Here is a 15,890-nt window from a genome sequence, read left to right as displayed (position 1 = left end):
ATAAAAAACATGTACAGTATCTCTCTCTCTCTCTCTCTCGCTCTCTCTCTCTCTCTCTCTCTCTATATATATATATATATATATATATATATATATATATATAACCATGGGTATTCCTTGAAAAATATTCTTTCTGGATGTGCGAGTACCCCGCTCTCATTGCGTTTCTGTTGAGTACATGCCACTAATAACAAAAGAAAAAAACTGCATGGTGATATGATTAAAGGTGACTCATTCAAGAACTCATTAATATAAGGGTTGATGGGGTCTCCCCCCATGATGAACTTTTTTTTTTTCACACAATGAAAACATTGGCCTATTGTGTGTGTGTGTGATTCGGAATAAAATGTTCAAAATAGCAAAGGTGACCGCGGTCATCAGTATTCATTTCAGAGCAAGTGATAACCATCAGTCCATAATGTGAAAATATTTATGGGAAAATAAATCCAAAAACATCACCATCTTACATTCAACTTAGTCGAATGAAAACATTCAGAATAAATTCACACTTTCTTAACAATCTGATTAAAAGCACGACAGCTGCAGCATATACATTTTTTAAGCTAGCAGAGGGGAAAAATGGCTTTTTTAAAAAACTCAACATTAGGAGAGTCAAACCAGAGTCATACACAATGGTATAAGTCCATAGGTTCACATAGATATTGAACAAAGTAAACAAACACCTGTAAATACTGTATATGTAAATAAATATAAAGCATCACAGTGAAAATGCAAGAATTCAAATATTTTGAATTCAAACATCCAGTGTTTATATTGTCTGCTAGGAGAAGCAACATTTACACACTTTCAGACAAAAACGTTTTAAAAAACATGTCAGAGGAATACTGCTGCAAAAGCGGATAGCACACAACGTGATAACTGAGGTGTGAGGAGGCAAAAACCAGCACAACCACATTGTGTTCCAGAATTCTTCACTAAACTGTCTTTAGCCATGCGAGCACTCACGTGAGTCGGTGCTGCATACTGACTTGCTTTCATAGTTTCATGACTGTTAGTTGAAGATTTGGCGCCTCTCGGTCCAGATGCAAACATGGCTAAAAACCTGACACTAGCACAAAACAAGTCAAATCAGTGCAATAGAACATTAAAAAAAAAAAAAAGTAAACATGAATGGCGAGTCGAAATTGGTGGTCTTGTGAGAGCTGGCATGCATCAATTAACAGAAAACTATATTTTAACCCTCAAGGATGTGCATACTCGATGGGGGTTAGCAGGGACTACCTTCTAAAATATGGCAATATTAGTAACAGTAAAATGCAACACCAACTAAATGCTAAAAATAAATATGATAATAAATAAATGTGAATACATTTATGAACCTAAGAAAAAGATTATCCATATAACAACCTATATGAATTTTAACAACAATGTGCAGCAATGGACAACAAAACAGTGAATAGGCAAATAGAATGTGAGGATCTGGGGAAATTGTCCATAAAAGCAAAACAAATCATTCATGCAACTTTTTGAAGCAGTGTTAGATTGTTCCTGTCAAAGTAGGGGTTAAACCTCAACTTCCATGAATCTTTGAAATGTTTGATATATCAACAGGTGATTGTTTTTCAGCACTACATTTTTTTTCTTCCAAATACGTACAGCAGGATGCTTTTTTTTTAAAAATGCACAACACTGATCTCAGAATCCAATGAGTCCTGAAATCTTGAGTCTCCTGCATGTAAACCAACACTGTCTGCAACTTAGAGGGTTAAGGCCAAACCCTATAGAAGAGCTCGTCAATATATGCAGAAGTAAAATGGCAGACATGTCACTTAAAAAGACAATAAGCCATCACAATTTAGGTAGCAAAAATAAATATGCCACATGAAAAAGTACACATATCTAATTCACATTCATCCTCACCAGACTGCTGTCATACGGGACGAACTTAAAATCCCCCCCCCAAAAATCACTCTTTTTGAAGTGTGTATAATCTATGTATCATAGATTCCTTACATTTTCAAATTGAATTTATTTTTTCAAACAAATCAAAAATCTCATTTCTATGACTTTCGATTCAAAATATGCAATTGAAAACGGGGCCACAGCAATGAGATCGACTTTAACACTTGTTTACTAAACGTCCAAGTAATAATCGGCAAAGATATTTTTTCCAATTTAAAAGTTTACATTTTGCTTAAGAGACTACCATGAATTTTAGCAATCAGTTTTGCTGGATTAAACCGTGCAAAACATTGGTACTGCATGAGAGCTCAAAATAATACAGGCAACACCTGAAGATTTGGCAACATGTTGCGGCGCACTGCTATTGACCTAGGGGTAGTATAGGGCTGCCAAATATTACCAATTACTATGACTCAATCAACCGCCCGAAACACCGATTGTTCCTTTTTTTTTTTTCATGTGGCCAAACTTGTTCAAACAGGCTGAAAACAAACAGCAGCAGTTTGCTGATACACTATTTGACATATTGCAGATGTGGTGTTGTCCAGCGTTCACACTATCACTTTGCCTATCACCACACAACAAATCTGATATTACCTTTACTTCTAAAACGCCAAGACCGTCTTTGACAAACAGTATCAGCTTCAGGTGATTTGGTCCCACTTTTGAGTTGCACAGTTTGTTAGCATGGTCATCAACACATGTATTGTGTTTGATAACGTTAATAAACATAACTGAAATTTCAACTGCTCACATCTCGGGGATGAAAAGCATCACCTGTGTCAATGTCCCCATGATCATATTTTTTTGTTCAGTTACAAAATAATAAATCAAGCCTGCACTGTACGGGCTTAGTTAGTCAATTTGGTACAATCATATTACCAAGGCCGCTATCTAAGCATAACCATCCAGCCTTGGTTTCCTCATTTTGATTTTCAGCCCCCAAAATTATTTTCAGGGCAGTTGCAAATGTTATTTTCTGATTTCCCATCGGCAATTGAAAATGGAAAGAACCAACGCAACATAGATATGATCAGTACTTCAAAAATGCACTTAAAATGAAGAGAAAAAAACCCCAAGAAAAATAATATGAGTCAAGCTCGAGGGGACGTTGGCCCCTGGGGCCTGGGTGAGTCCTGAGGGGTGGGGCTCTCTGTCTCCGAGGCACTGGATTCGTCGTCGTCATCGTCGGTCTGCTCTGAGCTGTGGTACAACATAAGAGCCTGCGTCTTATGCGTGATGGTGATGGTGCAGGGGCCCTGCGCCCACGGCTCGCCGTCCACTTGCATCGGCATCGTGGAGCACTTAAGGACCAGCTGGAGAGGAAAACACTGCCCAGTTAACTTCTCATTTGCAAAAAATTATTTCAATTGTTCATTAAAAGCAAAAATTCAGAGCTGAGGTCGAGTTGTATCATTTGATGTTTCAATTTATCGCTTTAGGATTGAAATGGTGACATATGACAAGGGGATTTTATGGTCATTAGCGCTGTGTTTGTTTATCCTTCTTTGATGCATTTTAAGCTATTTTTTCTGATTCAGAATAAACAATAACCTGTATATACCCTTTAAAAAGTAGTTAACATTTTCTGATTAAAATTGATTTTTTCTTTTGTTAATGTTAAAAGGGAACAATTTTAGTTTCATTTATACATTTTTTTAATTGAAAATGATCTAATGTACAGTCACCGCATAGAGCGGTGGGGGTACGCAAAGTGTTTTCTCTTTCCTTGGGGGGGATTTCCAAAAATAATTGACACAGGGCCTGCCTTGATACGCTTTTATTTTGAAGTTGTCCCCACCAGCGTGTCGCAAGATAACAGCTTGACCAGTCTTGTGATCCCGACTCAGTAACACTGCACTGTTCTGAACTCACGTTCAATCCCCAATTCTGGGAGCAAAATGACTTAATTGCGCAAAAACGGATATTGAAATACAGCACCTCTTGCCAATATGTGGCTGGAGGTCCCATACAGGTACTTCTACAAGACACGTGATTGACTCCAGGGTGACCATTGACCAATGAGGGAAGTAGTTGTAATCCACTCTTATTTGTTGACTGTCGTGCCGGGAGCCAATCACGTGTCTTGTAGGAGGGCCCGTGAGCTTATTGACTGATTGCGAGTATGAAAGAAAGCTTAGGGGACCCTTTTGTAATAAATTACAATTTCAAGTGTAAACTCGGCTTGGTTTTATGTTTGGTAAGCACCATAATCGGAGACCAACTCGCCCCCCACTCACATTCCTCGACAACAGCCAAAGGCAGGAAAATTAGAAGGGATAACTGGATAGTTACTGTATAAGATTTAAGTAAATAGGTTTACCGCTTTAGTTCGATGTCCTAGGAGAGTCAATGGTATTTGGTTGATGTAAAAATAATCACAGACCCCAAAATTGTGTGCATCATGAAAATCTATCCAGAGGCTGTAAAACTGTGGGCAATAAATTCAAATGGAAGCCGTTTAATGAGCTAAGGGTTGAAAGTCTTCCCCCTGGCTGATGATGTGCGCGGTGTGGCCTCACCCTGACAGTGTGGGCCTGTCCAAGTCGTACTGGGTTGGCCAGCTTGACCTGGATCTGAGCACAGTGGAACGAGCCAAACACGCCCATCACCTCCAACAGACCGTCGTCTAACCTGCCCCACAGAGAGTAAACATTGCTTGTTGCCACGGGAATTGAAAAGCATGTGACTTAAACACACATGATTAGTGTGTCATATGCCAACACTTGTCTTACCTTGTGGGGGGGCAGGGTTCATCGCCCATTCCCTCCCAGAGTCTACAGCCGCCGCCCCAGTAGCCAATATTACAAACAATGATGCCCTCCAAGCAGGGCAACGTGACTCTCTCACCATCGAGCTCGAGCTGTGGCGGGAAGAAACAACGAACACGTACGCCATGAATTTGGGCTCAAACGAGGCTAAAAAACATCCCTGTTCACGTTTTTAAACCAATGAATGAATTTTAGATTGGTGCAGTTTGCAGTTGCAGAATTACTGAGTAGAGTTTCTGTTCATTTGGCTCTCTCATGGCAATATGCAACTGCAAATATTCGCACCGCCGCTGCAAACTATGACCACAATGGTAACAAGCTGAGGAAATAATAACTGGAGCGTTATTTTCAAAAGCGTCAATCCATGTGAATTCACACATATCGGGAAACAGTCTCCATGGACACCTCTTTAATTTCATGTCTTATGACGTCAAATCAAATCATCCTAAACTTGAGCCTACTGAGTCAAACAGTTAGGAGTAATAGCCGTTCGAGGTTTGGGTACCACGCCATTTTTGGACCATATTTGGAAGCCCTCATCTTTTGTTTTAAGGTAGCTACTGTAAATTGCCATTTCTACGGTATCAGGACTTCAGGACTTGATTAGAATTTGCATGTAAAATGACCACATTGAGCCATTGAGAGCTATTGAGTCTTTAAATGATGATTATTGAATGACGCAAAAGGGGAGGGAGTTTTTTTGTCAGTCTAAATGACTAGCAGTCTCTCAGTCTTGTTATTAGCTTTTAAATATGAATTTTTTAATGGCGTTGTGACGTGGATGCTGCTCTTAAATGAATGTACAGGAGTTACTGAAGCTAGACTGGTTGCCATTGTATCAGCTCACAGGGGAGAAAAAAGCATTTACATATCGCATTTACATCGGTTGACTATTATGCGCATTCAATGACCCTAACATGCATGTTTTTGGAATGTGGAAGGAAATTTGACAACACAAAATAAAACCCACACAAATGTGGCAAAAACCTGCAATCAGGATATCAAGACCCAGTCTCACAAGGCTTGTGGGCTGGATATGCAAACAACACACCCACTGAGCCGCCAATGCAAAGATTATTCAAAACTATGAGACATTCACAATGTTTTGTGAGTTAAAAAAAAAAAAAAACAAGCCAAAAAAAAATTGTAGTTAAAGTGCTATAAACAAAGAGCTGTACCTCAATCCTTTTATCAAGATCCTTACATTCCTGCACCAAACAGTCCTTTGTGCCATATAGGAAATACACAGCCTGGTGAAAGAATGACAAAAGACATGACAGTTGGTGGTGGTGAAGCTGTGACAATTCAAACACAAAAGCAAGTTTTGCCTATGAGCAGCGGAATGTAAACAAAGCATCTCTGACCTTGTTGATGATACGGCTGGAAAAGAAAGAGGGGGTTTTCTCACGATGTGTGTGGAAGTTGAGGGCCATCAGAGCATCAGGACCCACAGAGAAATAGTTGTTCATGGACAGAACCTGAAGAGAGGTATAGTGACTGTTAAAAAGCAAACTCCTATTACAACATCAGTAATAAACCATAAACGCAATGGAAATAGAAAACCTAGATCTACACCCACTAAAACCACTCGTTTAAGCTTGCGGGCCGCATGAGGAAAATCTATTTCCAAATGGGCCGGACCAATATAATCCTGGTATACATTCATATACAGGTAACAACAACTTCAGATTTAGTATTCTTTTTGATACTGTCCAAAATAGTACATGCACAACATCACTGGTAATCATAAAACATTTCAAGATTCTCATTTATTGAAAAAAAAACAAAAAACATCAGCTAATTTTTATACATTAGATAAATCACACAATCAGTTCGCAGGCTGGATTAAACCCGCTCGCAGGCAAGAACCGGCAGGTGTCTGATTTTTATCAGGCGACATTGTAGTTATAGTTTTTGTCGGATGGCCGTTATGACTGTGAAGTCAAACTTGAAGTATGATGGTCACACATACACACATTTTAAATCAGAGGCTGCTAAAAATATTATTGATAGCTGTGTCTTAAAGCTTTATAGAAATAAAGTGTTGATAATTATTAAATTCCTCTCAATTTCATAAGATAGTCCTCGGTAGGCACAAGTGTTTTTTTCCAGAAGTGAGTAGTAAACAGATAGCACTTTGCATTAAAAATAACTTTTGATGTTGCTCTTTGGTTTAATAATACTGATTGCAACTAATTGAATCAAAATGAAACAGTCACAGATATCTGCTTTTTACAATAGAAAACAATGATGACTACGTTTGCCTATCTTCTAATGTCACGGACCAAAAAAGTCACAAAACCATATATTGATTAAATCAGTGCATTGTGTTTTCACCTAGACAGTATGTTGAACAATGGAAGCCATCTAGAAGTAAAAACAAAAACAAAAATAACTGCTGCAAGATGAATCTTATTGCTTCATTTTCCCATCACTATATTATAAGGACTGAAAAATAGATATACGGTAGTCGTAACGACTTACAATATACTAAGCTGCACAAATATGTCCAAAATAATAATATTAGAATATTATTGATTTCAATATTGAAAACACGATTACTCATCATGTTTGGTCAACGATGTCTATTTATTGCCTTTTTCTTTTTCTTTTTTTTTTTTTTTTAAACAAGCAGTATATAAACAAATCTTCAAGGATTGACACACACAAATAATAATAATCTAAAATAGATAGAGTAAATAATAATTAAAACAAATGCCACACAGGGCAAGTCAGCTAACTTACTTGCTGAGTGCAAGGCTATGAAAAAATTGAAGCCTACTTAGAACCGAGCACATTATTGACTTTTAAATAAAATTTTAAACAATTAGTGGTAAAAATGTCATTTTCAGTCACTTCAAACCAAATTTATTATACATTTTTTCCCAATCAGATTTCTCAAAATGGGTCTCAATTGACACTTAGCACTGTAAACAGTATACTGGGAATCAGGTCAGAAACTCAAGCCGTTTCACACTGGTAAATATTATATTAGGATGAGAAAAGCAGGCGCTTTTGTCATGCAAACGTGGGAAACATTTCCCCCTGGTGGTAGGATAACAAAGCGTTTGATTTGACATGTAGTTTACATAAGGCTTTTTAAATGTTAATATCGCCAACGATCATCTTAATTAATCGTGGCGGCCAATATTGTGATTGCAATTAAAATTTGATTAATTGTGCAGCCCTTCAATATACCATGAAATATCTTTCTTGACGATTAAGTTGACTTAGATCAGCAAAACCTTTGAGGGGGAATAAGGTAACAAACAACAAAGTATAATTTATCAGAAAAATATTACCACACACACACACACACCAATTCCAACTGACTTCCCACTCACCTTTGGTTTTCGAATAGAGAGGCCTTTGGAAGACACCTGAACTTTCCATCTGAAAAGTATTATGTAGTCAGTAAACACAAAGATGAACACAGTGCCATACTTTAGCCATGCACATTTGTTTAATGATGTTGGATTATTGCAATAGCGGCAGGAGATTCAATGTTTCCGATTGGGATTACATAGGATTATTCTATGAATTCTAGCATTAAAGAGGCCCTGCTAATGCTATCATGTCAAAAGGTTGTTTATAACTGTGGTTAAAGCTAGTTTAGTTTTGATCGATCAACAGATTCAAGCAGTAAGAGTGAAATATTTGTTTTATTCTTGAAACAAGACACTACTGAAAATGTTTCTAAAATACTGAAAAAAAAAACCTTCATGGAAGGTTTTAGACCCTGCTATTTTGTGTTTGTGTGTGTGTGTGTGTGGGCAGTTACATATATCCTGTATAACTGTTGTATTTTAGGATCACTTTTAGCCACAAGGTGGCAACACGTGACTGTTTGATGAAGAGACTATGAATCTAGGGCACATCGTGCATTTTAAGACTACAGAAAGCAAAGAGTGTGTCTTAATATTAAGATGTACATTTTTGGCAAGTATCTTCTGACATAAGTTTGAGAAGAAATACATCTGGATTTAAGGATTGGTACAGTGTTATACCGTGGAATATTTCATCCATCCGACCATTTTATCCACCGTTCTTGCTCACAAAATATTACGTTTTGGACTGTGTTCATGAAATGCATTTCAAGAAATTAAAATAAATGCAAAAAATGTGACAAAAACATGTCAGAAGAGAACTTAACATTTTTATATTAGGAATTTCACTTTTTGCGGAAGTAGTCTGTAGTCTGATGAAGAAAGGATTACTACCACTTCACCGAGTTGTGTTTGTGCGTTTCTGAATGATCATAGCCTGAGCAGTTGTTTTCAGTCGGACACAACTGACTTCAGAGTTTATGCAGAATCTAACAATGGTAAGACATGGCATATGCTAGTGATGCGATCTGAAGACCCCACCTGTCCATTTTGACCACCCCGGCATCCAGGATGTTGCGAAGAACCTGTTCCACAGGGATCTCCCCGGCGTAACCCGCACCCCAGCCCAAAGTATTTGAAAGATCATTTCCTGTTCCAAGAGGGAGGATGGTCACCCTTGGAATGAATTGGTCTTGACCCTAACCAAGAGATATTGCAGCTATTCAGCTCAGCCAAAGCAAACCACAACATTTGAAAAGAAGTAATTAAGTACTGTACTGACGGATTTCATACATGGCTCACCAGTTTACTAAAATCAATACTGTACTAAGAATAAGGCAATGTGCTTTCTCACCTTAAGTTTCATGCCATCGATGGCATCTAGCACCCAACCCACGGTGCCATCACCTCCACACACCAGCACCCTGACACAACCCGGAGGCAGCAGGGTGCACAGTTGAAGGGCCTTGGAGGGTGCAAGCTGTGACAGGTCAAAAACCTGAGAGGAAAAAGGAAGCATCTATGTAAAAATCCTTAGAAAATAATTTTTAGATTATGTGAAAATTTCAGTGAAACACACAGTAACATGAGCATTATTCATTCAATTTCATCATCCGAAACATTTCGTCTCCCTCATAGAGAAAGTTGATGCTTTCTTTGAGCAGTTGTTTAATCTGATGCCAAAGGAGGACACAAATGCTACTTTATAACGAATGTAAATTCTTTCCCCATTTCTGTTTGATTTTATTTCGCAATAGCTGAAGAGAAATACAATTATACAATCACTGGGTGAAAAAAAGCTATGAAGCACTGAGAAGCTGTCTACTTGCCAGTAACCTTGGCCAGACAAGTTAGACAGACATAAAAGTACAACTGATTGAATGTATTGTTGTTAAGGAAAATAAACCCAAATGAATTCACAATTTTGAGGATGGTAGCTGCTATGGCTCTTATCTGATTGCCAGATATCACCAGTGTGGCTAAGGCTTCATTATATCCCATCCCTTTCATTTACACTTTCAGACTTTTGCAAATTTCATTTAGCATTAATAAAATGGGTTTCCATAGTTCCTGTTGAAAAATAGTACATGAAAAATGATAATGCTAAGTAATAGTCATGCTTACAGAATTGATCAAAATAACCAGGCTAATCCTTGTGGCTATAATCATGCACCTCCAATGGAGAATGTGGTTAATAGGGTTAGGGTTAATCTGCTGACTAACCTGAACGGGGTTGAGAAGGCTGCGAAATTCTCCCAGCAGAGCTTCCCCCATGTTGTTTCCACTACGCGTGTTCGCCAAGACCAACACAGGAGTCCAGCCATCCCCACAGTCCGTCGCAAGCTACAAAAATATGGGAGAATGCATTGCCTGCCAAGCCACACCATTACAGCACAACAGCCAAAGGTTGAGAGAGGTCAAGTCAATGCTTTCAAATATACTGTAACATAACAAGTAATGTATAACACAAACAAGCCTTGGCGCGCTTTTATTATTAAGTTCGCCCCCGGAAGCATGGTCGCAGCAGCCCCCAATGTCAAGAACAGAGTGTTGTTGTTTTGCTTTGTTTTTTTGTTGACTGTTTTTGTTTCCCCATGTAGTCGGGTCATGCGGTCGACCAACAGTAGCGTGGCAGGCTACCGCGATCGCAGCATCGTGCACCCTGCTTTGGAGCATCGTGTGAGATGAACTGCTATTGCCGCATGTATCCACAACACACACACCTTTTTGTATTCATCAGGGTGTCTACGGCGAAGCTTGTTGACTTGGTGGAGGTAGTGAGGCGGAATGATGAGATTGCGGAACTCGCCCAGGTCACACTGGCTTGTATCCACCAAGTTGTCCATGCACTCATCATGCACTGTGGTCTGACACCACACACATCTGGAAATGAGCAGAAAAACACACAGATATGTTCAAGAACATAAACAAGTTCTTGAATCTCTTTCAATGCATCCAAAGCCCAGGCTATCTTATTAACTCCTGTGTGTCCAGGGATTTTTCACTAGCCTGGCTTCATTAAAACCCAACTTGGGCTGACTGCAAAAGGGTCATTACATCGTCAAACATATTTTTACTTTCAACCCCACAAAATGTTAAATGGTATAATACAAATTTATATTTACACACACACACACACAATATATATATATATATATATATATATATATATATATATATATATATATAGCAGTCAGGAACATGCAGATATAATTTTATGTGTTGCATGAAATAAATCTTTTCCAGCAGCAAATTAAAAGCTTTCCTGCAACTTTTAGTTCTTGGATCAAAGCCTTTTGTCAACTACAAGTCCCACAAGAACTTTGCATTATGAGAGTCAGGCTAAGCCACTCAATGAATGAAGTCAATGAAGTCATTGAAAGGCTCGCAAAAGTCATAAATTGTCCGCTAGCGCTCCCCGGTAGTTTGGGGGAAATGCATGATAAAACATTGGAGTTGCAATAAGTCCAAAGTTAACAATATTTGCATTTTTTAACGGCCGTAAATGACCCCGAGATTGGGCTAAATTTGACGTACCTCTCTACTTCCCATTTAGAAGCATTTAAAGGGGACAGCAGGATAGTGAAACTCAACATGTTTTGACAATCTGTGAAATATTTTAGCCTAGTGTTTTTTTGTATACTGTTCTTTTGAGATCACACATCAAAAACATCTAAAAACAAAATTTACCCCAGTGTTTAAACAAATTAAAGTCGGCCTTAAATAGCTCAGAGGTTTGTTTTTTTTTTTTTTTTTTTTAACGTGTGCCCAAAGTTGTGCACTCATACTGTAAAGCCAAGATGGACATAACTTTTAACGTGAATAGATGTGTGGCAATGTAAACAATGAATCTCAGGAATTAAATTTCAAACTCTGGTTGTGGTTGACAGGGTTCCAACAAATTAAACTTGAACCTCCCTTTCTACATCACACTGTGAAAAAACAACTAAAGGCAGACAACCAAGTTGCAAAGTGCTGGGATTACACAAAAAATGCTTGTTTCTTCACAATGTAGTTTTGTAATACCGGTTGTAAGCCACCTGTTAGTTCATTCAGGAAGCAAAAAAAGGAAGCAGTTGAGTTACCTGACAAAATAAAGAATACGTCAATTAAAAGGTGTGTTCATTAAGCGGCATAGAGCGATGCCCAATGACACGCAGTAAGAGAACTACACTATCTCAACAATAATGTCAATACTCATTGTCTGAATTGGAACTAGACACTCGAGTTTTACTTTTACAATGTTGAATGGTGTGAAACAAATTCACTGGCCATTTGAGATCTTTATTTTGTTAGCGGCACCAAGAGAAATTTCTAAGAGGAATTTAAGATAACATAAAATGTATGCATCATTTACCAATGAACTACAATATTATACTTATATAAAACAGTGTGTTGGAATACAACCGTAATCACTTTTTTTATCCAAAGTATGATTCATTTGATTTAGAATATTTGCTAAAACCTGAGCAATCCATCTACTTTCTGCACTGCTTATCCTCTATGGCCACGGTCATGCTGGAGCTTATCCCAGCTGTCTTTGTGCAGTAAGTAGGGTACACACTAAAATGATTGCCAGTCAGTCACAGGATACACATAAAAAACAATCATTCGCGCTCACAATTGTGCACAGGAGCCATTTAGAGTTTACAATTAACCTCCCTTGCACGTTTTTGGAATGTGGGAGAAAAGAAAACCAGCATGGGGAAAAACACGCAAACTCCACACAAGAAGACCAGGGCCCATTTTAAAACCAGGACTTCTGTACTGTGAGGCAGATGTGGTAACCAGTCATCCAACATGCAATCTACCTCAGCACTCCATTCAGAAAAGAAAAGTGTATCAAATTGTTTCAATTGTCTTTTTATCCCCTAAACCAAGGTCCCCCAACACCACGATAGTTTATGTGGCTACAAGTCTAGTGAAACAAGGGTTCAAGCCACATTAATATCTCAAATATTTAAAGCTGTTTCCAAAAAGGAGGGAGCAAGGAATTATCCTACATCTATGGAATGCAAAAAGACCTAGTTCCTTTTGAATGAAAAGCCCAAGTCTTGAAGAAAATAACCGAGCACGTAAACCTTACATTAGGTTCGTGTAACGTCAACACGTAGGCTCTTCAAGCGCAGTCTAGTTGAGAGATTTCGAGGGTGACTTCGGCTCGAGCCCCCACGCCAGATGAGAGAATATTGTACCTGAAATCACAGAGCTTCGGCTGAGTTCCACACTGCTGCTTGCACGCCACACAGTAGCTGGCCAGGGGCACGTTGCCCCTGACCCACCGGTGGGCCACTACGCCGTCCGCCCGGGATGGGGCCATGATCTCCTTGCACGCCAGCTCCCGGTCTGCCCGTCGCAGACACTGTTCGTCGGCGCACACGCCGCAGCCATCACAAAAGGCCCCGTGCATGATGTGCTGGGAACACACGCAGCAGTAAGTGGGCTTACTGAACAGGTCCGTGTAGTGCCAGCCATGTCTGCTCTGACGGAAGAACTGCTTCATGTGCGTTTTCCGTTTGGAGCGTTGGATGCTGCACCACAGCGTGATGACCACCGGTACGATCACGGCCAGGAACGTCCAGAAGAGCAGCGACCATTCCTCCCGAACCCCGTCATCGCCCGCGGACATGGCGGCGGCCGGGCCTGGAAGTGGAAGTCAGTGGCGCGAAGAAACTGGAGAACGCCGAATTGGCAAAAGAGGGGGTGTTGGGTAAACGACGACCAGGCCGAGTGAAGACGACGGGAGTCCTGCCGTTGAAATCATTTTGATGGGCGGCAGCGCAAGGCTAGATTGATGGAGCGTTTCGGCGCAAACATTTTCATGGCCACAATTCGCGGAAGTACGCGTGACGTAGGGCCACGAGCTACTGCGTCATCGCAACAAAGAGTATTTGGGGAACAAGAGGCACACCTCACTCGATGCCAATGAAAGCTGAGCGTTCGAGACGACTCTACTTTGCGAGTGTTGGAAAACGGCACTAATAACCATTACTATTACTACTACAACGACTATTATCAACTACTATTAACCAAATATGTACTGCTAATAGGAGCTACTAACTGACCATCAAAGACATCTGTTGCGTTTTTAGCTATCAAGCAGCACGTTGTATTCGGGAGGAAAAGATGACGATTGAGAGAGATATATAATCTTTAGCCTTCAGGGCATAGTTTATTCAATACCGCTGCTGGCCACACGTCAGGCTCCGTACAACTGCAGCTCAATACAAAAAAAAAACACACTACGAGCGCACAGGAAGGAAGTTCCAGATACGGTAGCCCAGAAGTAACCCAAATAAATACAGCGCCCTCCTATGGCACAACTCTTAGTCAGTAATACAAACATAAATAAAACTGTGGACACATCTGTCATTCACATTCAACACCCCCACTTGTTCACAGGTTCTTGAATTCAATATGAAACAAAACAAATGAACTTTCTGCTACCAATAAACAAAAACAAAATCAACGTGGGCTCTGTGTCTCATTTCAAACTCCAAAAATAACAGATTCAAACTTCTGCAGTTTCATCTTGGTTACAGGTTTGGTCATAATGTCAGCCATCATATCATCCGTAGGACAGTAAACCAACGTTACTCTCCCCTCACTTACAGTGGACCTGATAAAATGGTATTTTATATCCACATGTTTAGCCCTCTGTCTGTTTACAGGGTTTTTAGCAAGAGCGATTGTTCCTTGGTTGTCCTCGTGTACAATTGGCTGTGTATACTTGTAACTGTCAATACCCTCTAGCAACTGCTCTAGGTATAAACACTCTTGTATGGTAGAAGCCAGTGCCATGTATTCTGCCTCACATGTTGAAAGGGCAACCGTAGGTTGTTTCTTAGATTTCCATGACACTGGTGAGCTGGTTTTATTGAGATATATACAGTATCCCGTGGTACTGCGCCTGTCGCTGGTATCAGATGCCCAGTCAGCATCACTATAGGCTTGTATGCCTAGTTTCTCATTGTCGTTTCTTCTGAAACATAGACCTTTATCAGCAGTGCCTTTGAGATACCTTAGAACATGTTTAACAGTAACCCACTGCTCCTCTGTAGGCTCAGCAAAATACTGTGATAGTCTGCTCACTACAAAGCTCAAGTCTGGTCTGGTACAAGTGGATAGGTATATCAGGCTGCCTACAGCCTCCCGGTACAGTCTGAAATCATCCATCTTTACAGCATCCACAGAATATTCAAGCTTCTGATCACAGGGTGTTTCTCTAGTTCTACAGTTTTGCATGTTAAAACGCTGTAACACCTTGTTAATGTACCTTTCTTGTGACATTTTTACACATCCATTTGACTGACAGAAATCGATACCCAGAAAATGTTTAAGGCAACCCAGATCTTTCATCTTAAACTTTCCTGCGAGCACCTCTTTCACTTCTCTTAGAACCATCTCATTGTTGGCTGCAATGATCAAGTCATCGACCCATATGATTATGATCACCTTTTCGTCTTTTGACTCTTTTTCATAAACACAGTGGTCGGCTGGATTTTGTGTGAACCCGTCCTCAATTAGACAGTCATGTAACACTCTGTTCCAGTTACGCCCAGATTGTTTAAGGCCATAAAGTGACTTTTCAAGCTTATAGACTAGACCATCATCTTTCTCTTCATAACCCTCTGGTGGATTCATGTAGATTTCATAGTCTATGGGCGCGTGCAAATAAGCTGTTTTTACATCCATCTGGTGTGTTAGTAGATTCTCCTGGACCGCTTTTTGTAACAGCACCCTGACACTCGTAATGTTTGCTGTGGGTGAAAACGTTTCCCCATAATCTATTCCCATCACCTGGTTGTATCCCTTAGCCACAAATCTTGCTTTGTATTTGTCTTCTCCATTTACATCACTCTTGATGGAG

General features: G+C 39.7%; 1 protein-coding gene across 1 annotated transcript; it reads right to left on the bottom strand.

Annotated features, from left to right (window-relative positions):
- Positions 1-416: 416 nt before the first annotated feature.
- Positions 417-13,858, bottom strand: dgke (diacylglycerol kinase, epsilon). The gene is made up of 11 exons (XM_088420427.1): positions 13,216-13,858; positions 10,744-10,903; positions 10,244-10,363; positions 9,375-9,518; positions 9,062-9,219; positions 8,039-8,087; positions 6,059-6,172; positions 5,873-5,944; positions 4,659-4,786; positions 4,446-4,557; positions 417-3,239 (listed from the first exon to the last, which is right to left on the bottom strand). The coding sequence occupies exons 1-11, from the start codon at positions 13,647-13,649 to the stop codon at positions 3,018-3,020; spliced, it is 1,713 nt and encodes a 570-aa protein (XP_088276553.1). The 5' UTR covers positions 13,650-13,858; the 3' UTR covers positions 417-3,017.
- Positions 13,859-15,890: the final 2,032 nt, after the last annotated feature.

This window comes from Hippichthys cyanospilos, chromosome 7, assembly GCF_059441005.1.
Source record: "Hippichthys cyanospilos isolate Australia breed blue-spotted pipefish chromosome 7, RoL_Hcya_1.0, whole genome shotgun sequence".
NCBI classification, from domain to species: domain Eukaryota; kingdom Metazoa; phylum Chordata; class Actinopteri; order Syngnathiformes; family Syngnathidae; genus Hippichthys; species Hippichthys cyanospilos.
This window is presented reverse-complemented; position numbering and strand designations above follow the sequence as displayed.

Excerpts from the sequence above, each read along its gene's own strand:
- dgke (XM_088420427.1), bottom strand. The coding sequence starts at position 13,649 with ATGTCCGCGGGCGATGACGGGGTTCGGGAGGAATGGTCGCTGCTCTTC. Across the intron at positions 10,904-13,215 it reads CCGAAGCTCTGTGATTTCAG|ATGTGTGTGGTGTCAGACCA; the intron begins GTACAATATTCT and ends GCTCATTTCCAG. Across the intron at positions 10,364-10,743 it reads ACCCTGATGAATACAAAAAG|CTTGCGACGGACTGTGGGGA; the intron begins GTGTGTGTGTTG and ends ATATTTTTGTAG.